A 23,183-nucleotide genomic window follows, 5' to 3' on the forward strand; every position below is an offset into this window, starting at 1 on the left:
ATATATTGGGGGGGACAAGTCATATTTTTCCCAAGATGGGGGGGTCGTGTCCCCCCCGTCCCCCCTGGGATTTCCGCCTTTGGTAACAGAATGACAGTGGCATGTTGTACTACTACAAACGTGTGTTTGTGTGATTAAATGGGACTTTGTCAAGTAGACAGTGTTGTGTTTCACCATTCTATCTGATGTAATGTCAGTTTTTTGTGTTTTATTAGTCCAATATTATTGAGGACATTATTATTAGGATGGTGCAGTAATTTTGAGATGCCAGTAGGTGGAGCTCTAGTCTAGAACACTGGAACCTTCAGTACCACTTTGATGCAGCTGATGAGGAGTGTAAATTGAATGGGTTTGTAGAATAGAATGAAAATGTAATGGAAAGTGTAGACCCTACCATGAAATGCTTACTTACAAGTCCATGGAACCAGCCAACTGTTAGCAGCATACCACCCTGCATCCCACTGCTAGCTTGCTTCTGAAGCTAAGCAGTGTTCACCTGGTCAGTCCCTGGATGGGAGACCAGAAGCTACTGGAAGTGGTGTTGGAGAGCCAGAAGGAGGCACTCTTTCCTCTGGTTTAAAAATATATACATCCCAATGCCCCATGGTAGTGATTGGCAACATTGCCCTGTGTAGGGTGCTGTCTTTTTGGATGGGATGTTAAACGGGTGTCCTGACTCTCTGTGGTCACTACAGATCCCATGGCACTTATTGTAAGAGTAGGGGTGTTAACCCTGGTGTCCACTGCTAAAATTCACAATCTGGCCCTCATTCCACCTAATCATCCCCAGATTTGAATTGGTTCATTCATCCCCCTTTTTAATATTCCCCAGGTTGTTGCTGTAAATGAGAATGTGTTCTCAGTCAACTTACCTGGTAAAATAAGGCTTAGATAAATAATAATAAATATATATAGAACTTTGACCTGTTCCATGTAGAACTGAAAGGGGCAAGGCAACACATTCTAATATATTATAAACATTCCAAATAGTAGACTATAGTAAACACATTCTAATATATTATAAACATTCTAAATAGTAGACTATAGTAAACACATTCTAATATATTATAAACATTCCAAATAGTAGGCTATAGTAAACACATTCTAATATATTATAAACATTCCAAATAGTAGGCTATAGTAAACACATTCTAATATATTATAAACATTCCACATCGTAGGCTACAGTAAAGACTATTCTGATGTGCTGTACAGGTAGTCATGCATGTTAATGACTTAAAGAGGAAGGAAAGGACAGTTCTGCATCAGCTACTTGTGTCTTAACTACTTTAAATATGTATCAACCACAGAACACACACTTACTAGAAGTTTCCACTCACTACCAGTCAGTTGACTCACTGTACAAGACCTCTCCCCTTCAGTCTGTAAGTACTCTTGATATCTTGAAATATGTTTTTTAGTTTTTAGCCACAAGTCATGTACTCAAGGGTCTCAGACTTGGAGTGCTGATCTAGGATCAGGTCCTCCTGGTCCATATACTTATGATCTAAATGGGAAAACTAATCCTAGATCCTACTCTGAGATACTTTGTGAATACAGACACTATCATATAATGATGATATAATAGGTATGTGTGACTTGTTGTTTATCCTCACAGCTTGGGTATAGGAGTTATCAATCAAGCTGGTGGTAACTGCCTTGCTCAAAATGGCAGATTTTTCCACCTTGTCAGGTTGGGGATTTGAACAAGTAATTTTTCAGCTACTGGCCCAACGTTCTTAAACACTAGGCTACCTGCAGATACCACTGACACTCCATATTACCAAACCATTATGATGTTATTTACACACCATCAACTCAAGGCTGTGATGATGATGTGTTGTTATATCTGCATCCCAAATGACACCATATTCCCTATAGAGTGCACTACTTTGACTAGAGCCCTACCTGCTACCCCTGATGGTATGTATGTAGTTATTCACTAGCTATAGAGTGCACTACTTTGAATAGAGCCCTACCTGCTGCCCCTGATGGTATGTATGTAGTTATTCACCAGCTATAGAGTGCACTACTTTGACTAGAGCCCTACCTGCTGCCCCTGATGGTATGTATGTAGTTATTCACCAGCTATAGAGTGCACTACTTTGACTAGAGCCCTACCTGCTGCCCCTGATGGTTTGTATGTAGTTATTCACCAGCTATAGAGTGCACTACTTTGACTAGAGCCCTACCTGCTGCCCCTGATGGTATGTATGTAGTTATTCACCAGCTATAGAGTGCACTACTTTGACTAGAGCCCTACCTGCTGCCCCTGATGGTGTGTATGTAGTTATTCACTAGCTATAGAGTGCACTACTTTGACTAGAGCCCTACCTGCTGCCCCTGATGGTATGTATGTAGTTATTCACTAGCTATAGAGTGCACTACTTTGACTAGAGCCCTACCTGCTGCCCCTGATGGTACGTATGTAGTTATTCACCAGCTATAGAGTGCACTACTTTGACTAGAGCCCTACCTGCTGCCCCTGATGGTTTGTATGTAGTTATTCACCAGCTATAGAGTGCACTACTTTGACTAGAGCCCTACCTACTGCCCCTGATGGTTTGTATGTAGTTATTCACCAGCTATAGAGTGCACTACTTTGACTAGAGCCCTACCTGCTGCCCCTGATGGTATGTATGTAGTTATTCACCAGCTATAGAGTGCACTACTTTGACTAGAGCCCTACCTGCTGCCCCTGATGGTATGTATGTAGTTATTCACCAGCTATAGAGTGCACTACTTTGACTAGAGCCCTACCTGCTGCCCCTGATGGTATGTATGTAGTTATTCACCAGCTATAGAGTGCACTACTTTGACTAGAGCCCTACCTGCTGCCCCTGATGGTATGTATGTAGTTATTCACCAGCTATAGAGTGCACTACTTTGACTAGAGCCCTACCTGCTGCCCCTGATGGTATGTATGTAGTTATTCACCAGCTATAGAGTGCACTACTTTGACTAGAGCCCTACCTGCTACCCCTGATGGTTTGTATGTAGTTATTCACCAGCTATAGAGTGCACTACTTTGACTAGAGCCCTACCTGCTGCCCCTGATGGTATGTATGTAGTTATTCACCAGCTATAGAGTGCACTACTTTGACTAGAGCCCTACCTGCTGCCCCTGATGGTTTGTATGTAGTTATTCACCAGCTATAGAGTGAGTTGTTGTTTATGTTTCTAAGACTGCAGGGTGGGAGATGCAACAATGGTCTTGAGAACAGCAGGAAGTGTGTTGGTGGTCTTTCTCTGGTCTGTAGCAGGTATGGTCTCATTCTTATATTTTAGTTGTTCTGTTTATCAATCTACAGACATTTCTAAAGGTAAAGAATCATAATGTTATGCTGGTGTGTTCTGTTAGGAGTCTACACTTCACTTTAAATAGTTATCTTTCACACCTCACTGAGTGATGCTTGTCTGTGGTTTCCATTCACACTAAAATCAGGAACTATGGCAACAAAGTGTGGACAAACCCTACCTTCAGTATGAGCCAATATACCTTGTCTTCATTCTGATACCATTGTGTTGTGCCACTGTGACTGTTTCAGTGGTACTGGGTCAGTATGGCTGGAGTGTGACGTACACCACTCAGAGTATCTGTACCTTGAAGGGGTCATCAGTGGATCTGTCCTGCTCTTACACATATCCCAGTGGTACAGTCACATCAACCTTCTGGTTCACTAAAATGGAGGCTGGTGTAGAACCTGAAGATATAGGACAGGACCCAGGGTATGCAGGTCGTCTGGAGTATCATGGGGATAAGAAGAAAGACTGTACCCTGAGAATCACAGACCTGAGAGAGAGAGACTCAGCTACGTACAAGTTCAGATTTATAACAGATCAGACTGAAGGGAGATATTATGGAGATCCTGGAGTCACTCTGTCTGTAACAGGTACAGTTACATGCTTTATACTGCTAGTCTGTTCAATTAATATCTACTGTCCATTTAGGTCTAGAAATTGGATTTGTATATATGAAAGATTTAAGAATTAAATGAGTTTGAGAATGTCTTGCATCATGTGATTAAACTAGAGAACAGGTGATTCAGGGTTTTAATGTTTTTATCTACTACAGATCTGCAGGTGAAGGTGACTCCTTCACATCGGTCACAGAGGATGATACTGACCTGTAGAACCACCAGCTGTCCTCTGAGTGGTAACCCCACCTACACCTGGTACAAGAATGGCAAGATAGTATCTGAGAAGACTTCCACCTATTCAGTCATCCCTAATGATGAGGACAGCTACTCTTGTGCTGTAAAGGGCCATGAGGATCTCCACTCTCCTGCAGTGTGTGAGTATGAATTCAAATCAGTATTCTATTATAACTTTTCAGATATAATTATTCTGTCTGCTAAACAGCTTCAGAGTTGTCTAACAAAACTGTATCACACGATTACTGAAGCTCAATATTCTACTGTGTAAATCATGCCCTCTTGTCATTATGTTTCAGGTGTTCAGTATCAGTACTGCAACAGAGTAACTGACACAAAGAGGAGAATGTGTGTCTTGAAGGGGTCATCAGTGGACATATCCTGTACTTATGTTGGTTATAATACAGTCAAATCATCACTTTGGTTTAGACCTAAACAGAGTGCTAGTTGGACTAATAAGTTGACACCTGAGGACCTAACCAGAGACCCAGGGTATGCAGGTCGTGTGAAGTACACAGGAACATACAGAGGTCCCTTCACCCTGAGAATCACAGATCTGAGAGAGGAGGACTCAGCTGAGTATCGCTTCACTTTTAAAACAAACAACTTTGAATGGGGTCATAGTTTCCCAGGAACAACTCTGTCTGTCACAGGTAATACTATACTGTATGATACAACTGTAAATCATATTGAATTACAGGAGAAAATAAATTAACCATTCTGTTAACACAGAGGTGTATGTGGTTTTATACATATTGTTTCAGGTCTGCAGGTGAAGGTGACTCCTGCTGCAGAGGGACAGAAGACACTGACCTGTAGCACCACCTGTACTCTGACTGACAACCCCACCTACATCTGGTACAAGAACGGACAACGTCTACATGAACCTGTTTCCCAACAACACTCTAGTAATTTGCTGGTGGTCTGGGATTCTTCTGTGAACATTTACTCCTGTGCTGTTGAAGGTCATGAGGACCTCCACTCTCCTGTAGTTTGTGAGTATGAATGAAACTAGGGTTCTACTTAGGAAGTATCAATCATTTAAGGTCAATGAGAAGGGTAATACTTCAATATTCATCATTACATAGAAATTACAGACAATGTCATAGATGTATGTACTCTGCCACAGGTAACACTGCACAGCACATTATACAGTGTTGAAGAGTCAGGAAATGAATCATTAATTCTAAACGATGTACTCTGTTTTTTCTCCCCTTTAATTCAGGTTTTCAGGTGAAGGTGACTCCTAAACAGAACTCAGCGTATAAGACACTGACCTGTAGCACCACCTGTGTTCTGACTGGTAACCCCACCTACATCTGGTACAAGAACGGACAGATAGTAACTGACAACACTTCCCCCTATTCAGTCTACTCTAATGCTGCAGACAGTTACTCCTGTGCTGTACAAGGCCATGAGGATCTCCGCTCTCCTGCAGTGTGTGAGTGTTTATTTAATTCAAATTGTTATACTGTTTAACCTGTGTGTGTTGGTTTCACTATGAGAACTTGAGAACTTTTAGTATTTCTAGAAATAACTGAGAATATAATCCAGTTGACCTCTCGTTATGTCACTGTGTTTCAGGTGTTCAGGGTCAGAGATGCAGCAGAGTGACTTACACCAAGAGGAGAATGTGTGTCTTGAAGGGGTCAACAGTGGACATATCCTGTACTTATGTTGGTTATTATTCCACCACATCAACATTCTGGTTTAGAAGTGATAGGTCGACCCCTAAAGACCTAACCACAGACCCAGGGTATGCAGGTCGTGTGGAGTACACTGGAACATACGAAGGTCCCTTCACCCTGAGAATCACAGATCTGAGAGAGGAGGACTCAGCTGAGTATCGCTTCACTTTTAAAACAAACTACTTTGAATGGGGTCATAGTTTCCCAGGAACAACTCTGTCTGTCACAGGTAATACACTACACTGTATGATACAACTGTATATCATATTGAATTACAGGAGAAAATATATGAACCATCCTGTTAACACAGAGATGTATGTGGTTTTATACATATTGTTTCAGGTCTGCAGGTGAAGGTGACTCCTGCTGCAGAGGGACAGAAGACACTGACCTGTAGCACCACCTGTACTCTGACTGGTAACCCCACCTACATTTGGTACAAGAATGGACAGGTTGTAACTGAGAATACTTCCCTCTATTCAGTCCTCCCTAATGCTGTAGACAGCTACTACTGTGCTGTAAAAGGCCATGAGGACCCCAGCTCTCCTGCAGTGTGTGAGTACAGTACAATAGTACAGTATTCTACTTAGCAAGTATCATGTATTCAGGCAAAAGAGATGTTTTACTTTATCAATCATTTTAGACAAAATCATTGTTTTACTCATTAGTAATATTACTTTGACATAATGTTTGGTATTTTACATCAGATAAACCAAAGACCACAGTGTCAGTAAGTCCCTCTGGTGGAATAGTGGAGGGCAGTTCAGTGACTCTGACCTGCAGCAGTGATGCCAACCCACCTGTCCAGAGTTACACCTGGTGGTACAAGAAGAATGGAGGTGAATATCAGAGTATGACAGGACCACAGCATGTCATCAATCAAATCCAGTCATCTGACAGTGGAGAGTACTACTGTGAGTCCCAGAATGAGATGGGGACAGACAGGTCTAGGACCATAAACATGGATGTGAAGTGTGAGTAAAGTACAGCTCAGTGTTTGAATGCTAAAGTAGCAAAACAATTATAATTAAATTAAGTAGTCCTTAAGCATAACATCTCCAAATGTGTATTTGTTAACGTTTTGTGTCAGAGTTTTAGATAGTTATCTGACTTAACAGATCATTTACTTTTGACACATGTCATTTGTAAATATACTACTGTCGTAAATATGCTACTGTCCTATCGGTCTGGCAAATTCTCCTTTACTAGATGGCCCAAGGAACACCTCAGTGTCAGTCAGCCCCTCTGGTGAAATAGTGGAGGGCAGTTCAGTGACTCTGACCTGCAGCAGTGATGCCAACCCACCTGTGAACAAATACACCTGGTACAAGAAGAATGGAGCTTCACTGACAGGATCTGAAAAGATATACAATTTCACGACCATCAGCTCTGAGGACAGTGGAGAATATTACTGTGAGGCTGAGAATAAATATGGACGTCTCAACTCTTCTTCTGTGTCTGTGGACGTTCAGTGTTAGTTCACATAACCTCATCTTTTAATCAGAGGATCACATTTAAATTCATATTTCAATCACAAGTAAAACACTATTCATAACAATGTTGTTACATATTGTCCACCAGATGGTCCAAAGAACACCTCCGTGTCAGTCAGTCCCTCTGGTGAAATAGTGGAGGGCAGTTCAGTGACTCTGACCTGCAGCAGTGATGCCAACCCACCTGTGGACAAATACACCTGGTACTTTCAAAATAAGACTTTTCTAAATGGATTTGGACAGATCTACAACATAAGTAAGTTCAAGTCTAAGGACAATGGACATTACCACTGTGAGGCCTGGAATGGAAGAGGATCTAGGAACTCTACAGCTCTGATGATCATTTTACCAGGTGAAGTTTCATCTTTAATATTTCAATACAACATTACATTTCAAGCTGTTACTAATAGTTATGCATTGGCTTATCATACTTTGTTTTATAATTATATAGACGTTGAGATTAGATCAATTAACAAATGTTGTATTAATGTCCTGAACTATGTTTATGTTCAGTTTATAAAATGCCAGGACTCATATCATCCATATTTTAATTTAGTGAAACAAACATCAGTTGTGACTGCAGCTGTAGGAATCATAGTCGTTGTTCTGGTTCTCATCCTCTGTCTCTCTGGACTCATGTGGTTCAGGTGAGAGATTCTTTAAACGATTGTTTCACTCCAACTCTTTTTTATTAACTTACTTTGTTCATTGATTCGTTCAATAATAAATTAATTAATGTGCAAACCAGGAAGAAGGCCTCCAAATCCACATCTGACACAAGAGAGACATCAGAGAATGTACAGGTGAGTCTGTTATTATCAGATTATTTGTATTGCTTTGTGGGACATTTCTACTCATTGTGTTGTCTGTCCTCTCTCTCCATCAGGGAGACTCTAGTCCAGTGTATGAAAACGTCTCAGGTATGACCATGATCCCTACTGCAGCACAGACAGCAGCCTCCGTCGACCAGGATGATGTTCACTATGCCAGCATCCACTTCTCTCGCTCCAAAATCCAGGAAGTGCCTCTGTACTCCACCGTCCAGCTGCATCCACCCCAGAAACAGGAAGAGGATGTCCAGTACGATGCTGTGAAATTCAACTGCCCCAGTGCTGCCAACCGGTGAACATATTATGCCATTAAAATAACATAGAGTCATTTCTAGAGCATTGTGAATACACCACATTAAAGCAGAAGTTGTTTTTTTTACAACCAAATTTCTATTTTTTATGTAAATGTCATGTTATAGAAAGGTCCAGACACCTTTCATTGTGACTTCACTTGTTTTAGAGAAACTTTCCCCAACCAGTAATTAACTTCCTCATCCTCGTTGTGCAGTAGAGGCTCTGAAAAAAGATGAACAAATGCTCCAAAAACACCCAAATACGTCTTTTAGAAACAGAAAGCTCTCAGTATAGTGATGCAGGACTTTAGATGTAACAGTTGTACACATGAAAGTGTCATTCCAAACTTTATCCACAACGTTATATTCCATTGTGTGACTCGTTCTGTTTCCCCGTCCAACTGTTCCATTCTCAGTGTATCATGCTGCTAGAACGGACGAGAAGCATCGTTCAAGTCTCAACAACATGGAACATAACGTTGTGGATTAAGTTCAGAATGACACAACTTCATGTGTACAACATGTAAAGACCTGCATCACTATAGACTACTTAGAGCTTTTTAGTTTCTTAAAGGATGTTTTGGGTGTTTTTGGAGCCACTTACTGAACAACGAGGATGAGGAAGTGAATAGATGGTTGGGGATAGTTTCTCAAAAACAAGTGAATTCACAAAGAAAATCTGACCCTCCTATAACATTCCATTTACATATATATTTTATTAGATTAGGTTGTAAACAAGCTATATTCTTGATTACAGCTCATTCATATGCTGCTGCTTATTGGACGAGAAGACCATGATGTCATTAATAAGCAAAATAGTTGACCCCGAGTGGCCACTAGTGACGGCACTTCCTTAAACTACAAACACAGCAATTAAAATCTCAAGACAATTCCTGTCTATAATGAGATAGTGGTGGTTTTGAGGAACTGTTTTGTGTTCCAAATTGAACCCAAATTGAATTCCTTATTTAGTTCACTACTTTTCACCAGAACCTTATTGGCCTTGGTCAAAGTAATGCACTATAAAGAGTCTAAGAAGGTTTTTTTGGGATGCAGATTCTGTTTCATTTCTGTTTCTCTCTCTTCAGACCCACGGCAGCACAAGCAGCTGAGGACTCCTCTGTTCTCTACAGTACAGTGAACAAATCCTGAACCAGGAAGACCTGAACATTACAAACCCCGAACCAGGAAGACCTGAACATTACAAACCCAGAACCAGGAAGACCTGAACATTACAAGCCCAGAACCAAGAAGACCTGAACATTACAAACCCAGAACCAGGAAGACCTGAACATTACAAACCCAGAACCAGGAAGACCTGAACATTACAAACCCAGAACCAAGAAGACCTGAACACAACAAACCCAGAACAAAGAAGACCTGAACACAACAAACCCAGAACCAAGAAGACCTGAACACAACAAACCCAGAACCAAGAAGACCTGATCACAACAAACTCAGAACCAGGAAGACCTGAACATTACAAACCCAGAACCAAGAAGACCTGAACATTACAAACCCAGAACAAGGAAGAACTGAACATTACAAACCCAGAACCAGGAAGACCTGAACATTACAAACCCAGAACCAAGAAGACCTGAACATTACAAACCCAGAACCAAGAAGACCTGAACACAACAAACCCAGAACAAAGAAGACCTGAACACAACAAGTTTGACAGAAACCCTGTATATCTGGACCTGTATAGTCATACTAAGTGTTATAATATTATATCAAGATATGCCATTTAGAAACACTTTTATCCAAAGTGACTTATTCTGCGTGGATCCATCTTTCATGCCGGTGGCCCCATTGGGAATTGAACCCATACACCAGGCTCTACCAACATACAGGACTACTGTATTCACACTTAGTTGGAGTGCTGATCTAGGGTCAGTACCATGCTCTACCAACACACAGGACTACTGTATTCACACTTAGTTGGAGAGCTGATCTAGGGTCAGCACCATGCTCTACCAACTGAGACACAGGACTACTGTATTCACACTTAGTTGGAGTGCTGATCTAGGGTCAGTTTTGTCTTATAAACAATGCTGTACTTGTCATCTTGCTCAGTTGTGCACCGGGGCTTCCCACTCCTCTTTCTATTCTGGTTAGGGCCAGTTTGCACTGTTCTGTGAAGGGAGTTGTACACAGCGTTGTACGAGATCTTCAGTTTCTTGGCAATTTCTCGCATGGAATAGCCTTAATTTCTCAGAACAAGAATAGACTGACGAGTTTCAGAAGAAAGTTATTTGTTTCTTGCCATTTTGAGCCTGTAATCAAACCCACAAATGCTGATGCTCCAGATACTCAACTAGTCTAAGGCCAGTTTTATTGCTTCTTTAATCAGGACAACAGTTTTTAGCTGTGCTAACATAATTGCAAAAGGGTTTTCTAATGACCAATTCGCTTTATAAAATGGTAAACTTGGATTAGCTAACACAACTTGCCACTGGAACACAGGAGTGTTGGTTGCTGATAATGGGCCTCTGTACGCCCATTTAGATATTCCATAAAAAATCTGTTGTTTCCAGCTACAATAGTCATTTACAACATTAACAATGTCTACACTGTATTTCTGATCAATTTGATATTATTTTAATGGACAAAAAAATGTGCTTTTCTTTCAAAAACAAGGACATTTCTAAGTGACCCCAAACTTTTGAATGGTAGTGTGTGTGTGTATATATATATATATATTATTCTTATTTACATTTTTCATTAAAAAAATATATACACTTATAATCAAATTTATGAGATTATATATGAAGGCTAATAACAATAAAAAAAAATATTCTATTCTGTTTCTATTATATTACATTCTACAGTCCTGTACTATTCTATTACGTTATACAGTCCTGTACTATTCTATTACGTTATACAGTCCTGTACTATTCTATTACATTCTACAGTATTGTACTATTCTATTACATTCTACAGTCCTGTACTATTCTATTACATTATACAGTCCTGTACTATTCTATTACAGTATACAGTCCTGTACTATTCTACTACGTTATACAGTCCTGTACTATTCTATTACATTATACAGTACTGTACTGTTATATTACATTATACAGTCCTGTACTATTCTATTACAGTATACAGTCCTGTACTATTCTATTACATTCTACAGTCCTGTACTATTCTATTACATTATACAGTCCTGTACTATTCTATTACGTTATACAGTCCTGTACTATTCTATTACAGTATACAGTCCTGTACTATTCTATTACGTTATACAGTATTGTACTATTCTATTACATTCTACAGTATTGTACTATTATATTACATTCTACAGTACTGTACTATTCTATTACATTCTACAGTCCTGTACTATTCTATTACAGTATACAGTCCTGTACTATTCTATTACATTCTACAGTCCTGTACTATTCTATTACAGTATACAGTCCTGTACTATTCTATTACATTATACAGTCCTGTACTATTCTATTACAGTATACAGTCCTGTACTATTCTATTACGTTATACAGTCCTGTACTATTCTATCACATTATACAGTCCTGTACTATTCTATTACATTATACAGTACTGTACAATTCTATTACATTATACAGTACTGTACTGTTCTATGATGTTATACAGTACTGTACAATGATACACATAATATACAGTGCATTCAGAAAAGTCTTTAGACCCCTTGACTTTTTCCACATTTTGTTACGTTACAGCCGTGTTCTAAAATGGATTAAATAACAAATCTTAATTAATCTACACATAATGCATCACAATAACAAATCAAAACAGGTTTTTAGAACGTTTTGCAAATGTATTAAATATAAAAAACAGAAATACCTAATTTACATAAGTATTCAGCCCCTTTGCTATGAGATTTGAAATTGAGATCAGGTGCATCATGTTTCCATTCATCATCCTTGAGATGTTTCTACAACTTGATTGGAGTCCACCTATGGTAAATTCAATTGATTGGACATGATTTGGAAAGGCCCACACCTGTCTATAAGGTCCCACAGTTGACAGTGCATGTCAGAGCAAAAACCAAGCCATGAGGTCGAAGGAATTATATGTAGAGCTTCGAGACAGGATTGTGTCGAGGCACAGATCTGGAGAAGGGTACCAAACAACACAGGGGCTTCCCTAATTTTTAAATGGAATAAGTTTGGAACAACCAAGACTGTCCGCCCGGCCAAACTGAGCAATCGGAGGAGAAGGGCTTTGGTCAGGGAGGTGCTGAAGAACCCGATGGTCACTCTGACAGAGCTCCAGAGTTCCTCTGTGGATATGGAAGAACCTTCCAGAAGGACAACCATCTCTGCAGCACTCCACCAACCAGGGCGTTATGGTAGAGTTTCCAGATGGAAGCCACTCCTCAGTAAAAGGCACATGAGAGCGTACTTGGAGTTTGCCAAAAAGCACCCAAAGGACTCTGACCATGAGAAACAAGATTCTCAGGTCTGATGAAACCAAGATTCAACTTTTTGGCTTGAATGCCAAGCGTCACGTCTGGAGGAAACCTGGCACCATCCCTACGGTGAAGCATGGTGGTGGCAGTATCATGCTGTTGCGGTGTTTTTCAGCAGCAGAGACTCGGAGACTAGTTAGGATCGAGGGGAAGATGAACGGAGCAAATTACAGAGAGATTCTTGATGAAAACCTGCTCCAGAGCGCTCAGGTCCTGGCTGGCGAGATGGTTCACCTTCCAACAGGACAACGAGCCTAAGCACACAGCTAAGACAACGCAGGAGTGGCTTCGGGACAAATCTCTGAATGTTCTTGAGTGGCCGAGCTGCTCTGGACTTGAACCTGGTCGTACATCTTTGGAGAGACCTGAAAATAGCTGTGCAGCGACGCTCCCCAACCAACCTCACAGAGATTGAGAGGATCTGCAGAGAAGAACAGGAGAAACTCTCCAAATACAGGTGCCAAGCTTGTGTCATCATACCCTAGAAGACTCAAGGCTGTAAACACTACCATAGTGCTTCAACAAAGTACTGAGTAAAGGGTCTGAATACTTGTATAAATGTGATATTTCAGTTTTTGCTTTGTCATTATGGGGTATAGTGTGTGGATTGATGAGGGAAAAAACAATTTCATTCATTTTAGAATAAGGCTGTAACATAACAAAATGTGGAAAAAGCCTAGGGGTCTGAATACTTTCTGAATGCACTGTATATACAGTACCAGTCAAAACTTTTGACACACCTACTCATTCAAGGGTTTTTCTTTATTTTTACTATTTTCTACATTGTAGAATAATAGTGAAGGCATCAAAACTATGAAATAACACATATAGAACCATGTAGTAACCAGAAAAGTGTAAAAATATATTTTATATTTGAGATTCTTCAAAGTAGACACCCTTTGCCTTGACGACAGCTTTGAGCACTCTTGGCATTCTCTCAACCAGCTTCACCTGGAATGCTTTTTCAACAATCTTGAAGGAGTTCCCACAAATGCTGAGCACTCGTTGGTTGCTTTTCCTTCACTCTATGTTCCAACTCATCCCAAACCATCTCAATTGGGTTGAGGTCGGGGTGATTGTGGAGGCCAGGTCATCTGATGCAGCACTCCATCACTCTCCTTCTTGTTCAAATAGCCCTTACACAGCCTGGAGGTGTGTTGGGTCATTGTCCTGTTGAAAAACAAATGATAGTCCCACTAAGCACAAACCAGATAGGATGGCGTATCGCTGCAGAATGCATATATTTAATATTTTTTATAAAATTAAACTTGTTATATTTTATATGAAGGCAAAGAACATTATAAATATGTTTTAATTACTTCTTGATGTTTCCTCTCAGGAACAATACATTTCTTATATTCTGTTTATATTCTATTACATTATACAGCACTGTACTATTCTACAGTACACAGCACTGTTTCTATTCTATTACAGTATACAGTACCATTCTATTACATTATACAGTACTATTCTATGACAGTATTGTACTATTCTATTACAGTATACAGTACTATTCTATTACATTATACAGTACTGTTTCTATTCTATTACAGTATACAGTACTGTTAGATGATACATAATATGTTTACTTGGTATGTTCATATTGTAACGACTCCCACAGAAGGTGGCTCCCCTTCCTGTTCGGGTGGCGCTCGGCGGTCGTCGTCACCGGCCTACTAGCTGCTACTGACTTTTCCTCCCCCTCCCTTTTTGTTGAGTAGGTGCACCTGTTTGTGGTTAGGGTGATTTGTGGGGCTTTATTACCCAGCAGCCCGGCCTGCTGGGTGTGCGGGATTGTTGTGTGTACACTCTGTACATTCTTGTTGTGTCTGGGTATCGTGTTGGTTGGTATTGTCTGTGGTTCTCACTCTGTTTGGGGTGAAGCATTTGTTTTTTGAGTAGCGTCGTGTTTGCACCCGTGTGGGTAATTAAATTTTGAACGCTACTCTGAACTCTCTGTCTCCTGCGTTTGACTCCCGTTCATCCACTACACCTCGGCATTACACATATACATATATTATTGGTTTTATGACAAAGTTATGGTAATACTTTGCCTCAGTGTCCTGATGTAACGTCTCTCATCGCTTTTATAGAAATACTGGAAACTGTTAAGTGTGGATTGTGTTTAATAAACTGTTCAGATGAAACTTCATTGTCATTGTTTTCACCTTGTTATAACAGTATCTTCAAAGTAGCTTTTAAAATCCCACCTCTTGTACTGTACATACAGTAACTGTTAGGTTGATATTGACTCACGGACACTAGAGAAGCTTAACCAAGTTGAATTCTTCCCAAAGGTTCTGTACAGCTGTAATCAGACAGCAAACCATTTATCACCATCAGTTTTATACATCCCACTTTAGGACACTCCTCCTTCTCTCTCCAATCCTTACATCTTATGGTTCAACAGAAAGAAGGTAACCAGATACTAAACCCTGATTACTCCCTTAAGGGGAACTGACCTCACCTCCTGACCTCAACCCCTCCTTCCCCTAGTCCACAGATGTCCATCTGTCTCCCCCATCTCAACCGTTGCTCTACTCCCTTCCAGCCAACACATTCCAAAGCTATCTGTCTTCCCACAGAGAACCATTAACTTCTGACACACAACCCACAGAGAACCGTTAACTTCTGACACACAACCCACAGAGAACCGTTAACTTCTGACACACAACCCACAGACAACCGTTAACTTCTGACACACAACCCACAGAGAACCGTTAACTTCTGACACACAACCCACAGAGAACCGTTAATTTCTGACACACAACCCACAGAGAACCGTTAACTTCTGACACACAACCCACAGACAACCGTTAACTTCTGACACACAACCCACAGAAAACCGTTAACTTCTGACACACAACCCACAGAGAACATTAACTTCTGACACACAACCTACAGAGAACCATTAACTTCTGACACACAACCCACAGAGAACCGTTAACTTCTGACACACAACCCATAAAGAACATTAACTTCTGACACACAACCCACAGAGAACCGTTAACTTCTGACACACAACCCACAGAGAACCATTAACTTCTGACACACAACCCACAGAGAACCGTTACCTTCTGACCCACAACCCACAGAGAACCGTTACACACAACCATCAGAGAACCGTTACCTTCTGACCCACAACCCACAGAGAACCATTAACTTCTGACACACAACCCACAGAGAACCATTACCTTTTGACCCACAACCCACAGAGAACATTAACTTCTGACACACAACCCTACAGAGAACAGTTAACTTCTGACACACAACCCACAGAGAACCGTTAACTTCTGACACACAACCCACAGAGAACCATTAACTTCTGACACACAACCCACAGAGAACATTAACTTCTGACACACAACCCACAGAGAACCGTTAACTTCTGACACACAACCCACAGAGAACCGTTAACTTCTGACACACAACCCACAGAGAACCGTTGACTTCTGACACACAACCAACAGAGAACCGTTAACTTCTGACACACAACCCACAGAGAACCGTTCACTTCTGACACACAACCCACAGAGAACATTAACTTCTGACACACAACCCACAGATAACCGTTAACTTCTGACACACAACCCATAAAGAACATTAACTTCTGACACACAACCCACAGAGAACCGTTACCTTCTGACCCACAACCCACAGAGAAACGTTACACACAACCCACAGAGAACCGTTACCTTCTGACCCACAACCCACAGAGAACCGTTAACTTCTGACATACAACCCACAGAGAACCATTAACTTCTGACACACAACCCACAGAGAACCGTTACCTTCTGACCCACAACCCACAGAGAAACGTTACACACAACCCACAGAGAACCGTTACCTTCTGACCCACAACCCACAGAGAACCGTTACCTTCTGACCCACAACCCAGTCTCTTCCACTCTTCCTATTCAAGGCATCTTTCTTCTCTATCATTTATTTAATATCTCAATGTTCAAAGTTTAGCCGATTCCAACACTAGAAATAAAACATTTACATTTGTTTGCATAGCAACAGTGGTTTATTCACTTCCATCATTATCATCACATCATGCTGATCATCATCATCAGTACAAAATATACACAGACACTTTCAGAAGGACCAATGTCCAGCACCTAGACAGACAACCAGTTACATCAAATATTATTCATTGTCATTTTTAAAACACACATCATGCAGACACTATAGATACTGTAAAGAGGCCAAAGGAACGCAGACTGGGGGGGATATAAGAGGGACGCCGGATTGGGGCACATTCAACATATCTGATGTAAGACAGTGTATATTCATCAATCCATCATGAGTGATGCATTCTAAACAGGCTCTCAATGTGGTTATGTGGTTAAGCCTGATTTGAATATATTTGGCTGTTTTTGCTGCATCATTTAGGAGTTGTACCTTTTCAGGTTTAGAAGGAGTGACTGCTAAATGCTAACTCCCCTTCATATAAGCTGGTAGCATAGCTAGCATACAGAAATGGGTGGCGGTAGTCAATCATTTTTCACTGTAAAGTAGTTAGTTGGTGATGATGACCTGAACATTGGGGTTGACATGACAGGAGGCTGCTGAGGGCAGGACGGCTCATAATAAAGGCTGGAACGGAGCAAATGGAATGGCATCAATCACATGGAAACCATGTGTTTGATGCATTTGATACCATTCCAACGATTTCGCTTCAGCCAATACTATGAGCCCGTCCTCCCCAATTAAGGTGCCACCAACCTCCTGTGGTTGACATCCATACAAGCATTATATTCTGATTTCTACCACAAGATAGTACACATACTCACATACTCTATACTGTAAATAATACCTAAATGTAGGTTCATTTTGCTGGGGGGCAATGAGGAGATTTGGGATCTTTCCCCCACGCGTTTCCATGGCAATTTGATTGTTTTGGTCGAGTTCCATTGACCTCTTTACAGCATCTTTTCAATGCTTTGCGCCAAAGCTGAAGAGACTCCTCGTCCTTAGGAGGTGGGTGCAAATCAAAAGGTGCCTCACGACTGCACTCGCTCCTCAAAAACGCTTGGTGTTCAAAACACTCCTGCTCTATGAACAACTTCTGTTTCTGACAGTTACCGTGGCAACCCCTTACAGAACATAAAATAACCATTTATGTGAATCCATGTTTGGAAAGTTGTGAGAAGCGATACTGAGTTAGTTAGCTAGCTAGCTCCCAACTATTGGCCGGAAGCTCTTAACCGGAAGTCACCCACAAAAAAACCTAAACAGACCCCACCCATATTTCTGTTGAAAATGAGGTGAATAGGACACAATATGGATGTTTGGACGGTTGTGGGTAATTCCGTCAGCCAGGGGATTCCATTCCAGAACATTGAGAGATGGAACATTCTGGAACGTTTGTTGATTGATAATAATATATCACAGTTAACAAGTTCAGACCAGGCAATGAGATTATTGCCTGATTTAAAGCCTTTTATCCTTAGAAGAATAAGAGTCCACCATTTTGTCCAACTATTAATAGAGAATAAATGACATTATTGCATAGTGTGAATGTGATGTCATATAGAATGAGTGCTATGGTCTCCAACATGGCGTGGCTCTTGAGCCCCTAACTGTTGACCGACCTTCCCAGGTAGAGGTGTCTCTTTTGGGGGTCAGAGATGGGCTAGAGGTGGATGGGAGAGTGGAGACCCATGGAGGTGTACCTATTGCACACCTAACTGTTGTATGATCTTCCCAGGTAGGGGTGTCTCTTTTGGGGGGGATGGATGGGAGAGTGGAGATCCATGGAGGGGTACCTTTTACCCCCCTGACAGCCCTAATGAGTCTGTGTTTGGGGATAAGGGGAGCTGGGGGTGGAGGCTGTGGAGCTAAATATGGGAACCCTGTCCTTTAGGCCACACCCACAGGAAGTATCACTAAATGACGTTGTCAAACAGATGCATGGACTGCATGATGTTCTCATCCTGGACAGGCGGCAGGAAGGGACAAAAAGCACAACAGGTAAGAAGCAGTTCGAGAAAAGGTTTAAACAGTACAAAAGCAGAAACAGGTTCTTAAATAAATAAAAAGTTTAATATCGAATGTTAGTGAATTAGCTTTTTTTGTTTCAATAACTTATGAAAAAGTCTGGTGTGATTTTCCACATCTCATTATGTCATGGGGTTGTTCAATGACAGACATGTATTTGTTTAACCTATCACTAGATTCGTACATTTCAGAGAGACAACAATATATACAGTTGAAGTGGGAAGTTTACATACACTTAGGTTGGAGCCATTGAAACCCGTATTTTAACCACTCCACCAATGTCTTGTTAACAAACTATAGTTTTAGCAAGTCGATTAGGACATTTACTTTGTGCATGACACAAGTAATCTTTCCAACAATTGTTTACAGACAGATTATTTCACTTATAATTCACTCTATCACAATTCCAGTGGGTCAGAAGTTTACATACACTAAATGACTGGGCCTTTTAAACAGCTTGGAAAATTCCAGAAAATTATGTCATGGCTTTAGAAGCTTCTGATAGGCCAATTTACATAATTTGAGTCAATTGGAGGTGTACATGTGGATGTATTTCAAGGCCTACCTTCAAACTCAGTGCCTCTTTGCTTGACATCATGGGAAAATCTAAAGAAATCAGCCAAGACCTCAGAAAAAAAAATGTGGACCTCCACAAGTCTGGTTCATCCTTAGGAGCAATTTCCAAATGCCTGAAGGTGCCACGTTCATCTGTGCAAACAATAGTACCAAAGTATAAACACCATAGGACCACGCAGCCTTCATACCGCTCAGGAAGGAGACGCGTTCTGTCTCATAGATGAACATACTTTGGTGCGAAAAGTGCAAATCATTCACAGAACAACAGCAAAGGACCTTGTGAAAATGCTGGAGGAAACAGGTACAAAAGTATCTATATCCTCAGTAAAACGAGTCCTATATCGACATAACCTGAAAGGCCAATCAGCAAGGAAGAAGCCAAAAATGCCATAACAAAGCCAGACTACGGTTTGCAACTGCACATGGGGACAAAGATCGTACTTTTTGGAGAAATGTCCTCTGGTCTGATGAAACAAAAATAGAACTGTTTGGCCATAATGACCATCGTTATGTTTGGAGGAAAAAGGGGAACGCTTGCAAGCCGAAGAACATCATCCCAACCGTGAGGCACGGGGGTGGCAGCATCATGGTGTGGGTGTCCTTTGCTGCAGGAGGGCCTGGTGCACTTCACAAAATAGATGGCATCATTAGGGAGGAAAATTATGTGGATATATTGAAGCAACATCTCAAGACATCAGTCAGGAAGTTAAAGCTTGGTCGCAAATGGGTCTTCCAAATGGACAATGACTCCAAGCATACTTCCAAAGTTGTGGCAAAATGGCTTAAGGACAACAAAGTCAAGGTATTGGAGTGGCCATTAAAGCCCTGACCTCAATCCTACAGAACATTTGTGGGCAGAACTAAAATAGTGTGTGAGAGCAAGGAGGCCTACAAACCTGACTCAGTTACACCAGCTCTGTCAGGAGGAATGGGCCATAATTCACCCAACTTATTGTGGGAAGCTTGTGGAAGGCTACCCAAAACGTTTGACCCAAGTTAAACAATTTAAAGGCAACGCTACCAAATACTAATTGAGTGTATGTGAAAATCATTCTCTCTACTATTATTTTGACATTTGACATTCTTAAAATAAAGTGGTGATCCTAACTGACCTAAGGGAATTTTTACTAGGATTAATATCAGGAATTGTGAAAAACTGAGTTTAAATGTATTTGGCTAAGTTGTATGTAAACTTACGACTTCAACTGTATATCCACGTCACTCTCAGAGGGAAAAAAGTAACAATGCAAGGTTTTACACCATTAAATGTGACACATCATTACACACACATGAATATACCCATAAGAAATAATTCTGATGAAAAACACATCTTTGTGGAAATAAACTTCACATTGTGACGTGTTGAATATTATTAAATCACGTCATAAATAATCATATCCTATAGAATCATGCTGCAATTTAACACATGCACACACACACACAAGCATGCACTCACACAGACACATGCAGACAGACACAGACACACTCACACAGACACACACACAGACACACACACCTTTTGACAAGACTCCAGAAATTCCTCAATGGTGACCACGCCATCTTTGTTCTTGTCCATTTTCTGACAGAGTGAAACAGAGAAACATTTGAATATGCTACTCTGATCCCTGGCCGTGACCCCACACTCCGAAAGGTCTCCGTGGGATATGCAACAAACATATTTCCATTTCACACCACACACTGTACAGGTTACACACTTACATCTGAAACAGGACAAATATAAATAACCTCTGTTTGACCTTTTGGTTGTTCACAAAGTCAGAATGCAACAATAAAGAGGTTATGTCTAGAGGGTCCTTTTAAAACCCTTGTGATAAACAATGGAGGTAGAATTAACTATCCCTGGGGCCTGGGTTCAATAAGAAAACAATGGAGGTAGAATTATCTAACCCTGGGGCCTGGGTTCAATTAGAAAACAATGAAGGTAGAATTACCTAACCCTGGGGCCTGGGTTCAATAAGAAAACAATGAAGGTGGAATTATCTAACCCTGGGGCCTGGGTTCAATTAGAAAACAATGAAGGTAGAATTATCTAACCCTGGGGCCTGGATTCAATTAGAAAACACTGGAGGTAGAATTATCTAACCCTGGGGCCTGGATTCAATTAGAAAACACTGGAGGTAGAATTATCTAACCCTGGGGCCTGGATTCAATTAGAAAACAATGGAGGTAGAATTATCTAACCCTGGGGCCTGGATTCAATAAGAAAACAATGGAGGTAGAATTATCTAACCCTGGGGCCTGGGTTCAATTAGAAAACAATGAAGGTAGAATTACCTAACCCTGGGGCCTGGGTTCAATAAGAAAACAATGAAGGTGGAATTATCTAACCCTGGGGCCTGGGTTCAATTAGAAAACAATGAAGGTAGAATTATCTAACCCTGGGGCCTGGATTCAATTAGAAAACACTGGAGGTAGAATTATCTAACCCTGGGGCCTGGATTCAATTAGAAAACACTGGAGGTAGAATTATCTAACCCTGGGGCCTGGATTCAATTAGAAAACACTGGAGGTAGAATTATCTAACCCTGGGGACTGGATTCAATTAGAAAACAATGGAGGTAGAATTATCTAATCCTGGGGCCTGGATCCAATTAGAAAACAATGGAGGTAGAATTATCTAACCCTGGGGCCTGGATTCAATTAGAAAACACTGGAGGTATAATTATCTAACCCTGGGCCCTGGATTAAATAAGAAAACACTGGAGGTAGAATTATCTAATCCTGGGGCCAGGATTCAATTAGAAAACAATGAAGGTAGAATTATCTAACCCTGGGGCCTGGATTAAATAAGAAAACACTGGAGGTAGAATTATCTAACCCTGGGGCCTGGATTAAATAAGAAAACACTGGAGGTAGAATTATCTAACCCTGGGGCCAGGATTCAATTAGAAAACAATGAAGGTAGAATTATCTAACCCTGGGGCCTGGATTAAATAAGAAAACACTGGAGGTAGAATTATCTAACCCTGGGGCCTGGATTAAATAAGATACTGTGCTAAAGCATTTAAAGGTAATTTCCAATTGAGCCAACATCTGCTGTGTTTACCTTGAATGTGATCTCCACTAACGCAGTAACATGGGCTTTAAAATGTGCTGCTGCCTACAAGCACATTATGATTGAATCATGGTTTTGACCTGTGGTTAGTTGTTACCTAGAAGAAGTTATTAATCTGATTCTAGATCTGTGGTTAGTTGTTACCTAGAAGAAGTTATTAATCTGATCCTAGATCTGTGGTTAGTTGTTACCTAGAAGAAGTTGTTAATCTGATCCTAGATCTGTGGTTAGTTGTTACCTAGAAGAAGTTGTTAATCTGATCCTAGATCTGTGGTTAGTTGTTACCTTGAATAAGTTATTAATCTGATCCTAGATCTGTGGTTAGTTGTTACCTAGAAGAAGTTGTTAATCTGATCCTAGATCTGTGGTTAGTTGTTACCTTGAATAAATTATTAATCTGATCCTAGATCTGTGGTTAGTTGTTACCTTGAATAAGTTATTAATCTGATCCTAGATCTGTGGTTAGTTGCTACCTTGAATAAATTATTAATCTGATTCTAGAGCTGTGGTTAGTTGTTACCTTGAATAAGTTATTAATCTGATCCTAGATCTGTGGTTAGTTGTTACCTTGAATAAATTATTAATCTGATCCTAGATCTGTGGTTAGTTGTTACCTT

The 23,183-nt window shown here is 40.6% G+C and overlaps 2 protein-coding genes across 5 annotated transcripts in view; one reads left to right on the top strand and one right to left on the bottom strand.

Annotated features, from left to right (window-relative positions):
- The first annotated feature begins 3,053 nt into the window (after positions 1-3,053).
- On the top strand, positions 3,054-11,141 carry LOC129864220 (B-cell receptor CD22-like). The gene is made up of 15 exons (XM_055936920.1): positions 3,054-3,263; positions 3,549-3,893; positions 4,076-4,294; positions 4,454-4,807; positions 4,919-5,149; positions 5,380-5,595; positions 5,739-6,071; positions 6,185-6,397; positions 6,550-6,816; positions 7,052-7,315; positions 7,424-7,687; positions 7,892-7,982; positions 8,084-8,138; positions 8,222-8,457; positions 9,547-11,141. The coding sequence occupies exons 1-15, from the start codon at positions 3,209-3,211 to the stop codon at positions 9,608-9,610; spliced, it is 3,207 nt and encodes a 1,068-aa protein (XP_055792895.1). The 5' UTR covers positions 3,054-3,208; the 3' UTR covers positions 9,611-11,141.
- Positions 11,142-16,900: 5,759 nt separating this feature from the next.
- The window catches only part of LOC129864221 (Kv channel-interacting protein 2-like), a 31,012-nt gene continuing 24,729 nt past the window's right edge, over positions 16,901-23,183 (bottom strand). For 3 of the 4 annotated variants that reach the window (XM_055936923.1, XM_055936921.1, XM_055936922.1), the window contains 2 exons: positions 21,007-21,069; positions 16,902-18,850 (listed from right to left, as the gene is read on the bottom strand). In XM_055936923.1, coding sequence (XP_055792898.1) covers positions 18,803-18,850; positions 21,007-21,069 — 111 coding nt within the window. In that variant the 3' untranslated portion in view covers positions 16,902-18,802. Of the gene's footprint in view, positions 18,851-21,006; positions 21,070-23,183 lie in introns of all 4 variants that reach the window. The other variant, XM_055936924.1, reaches the window with a different exon arrangement.

Source organism: Salvelinus fontinalis, chromosome 10 (assembly GCF_029448725.1).
Source record: "Salvelinus fontinalis isolate EN_2023a chromosome 10, ASM2944872v1, whole genome shotgun sequence".
NCBI lineage: Eukaryota > Metazoa > Chordata > Actinopteri > Salmoniformes > Salmonidae > Salvelinus > Salvelinus fontinalis.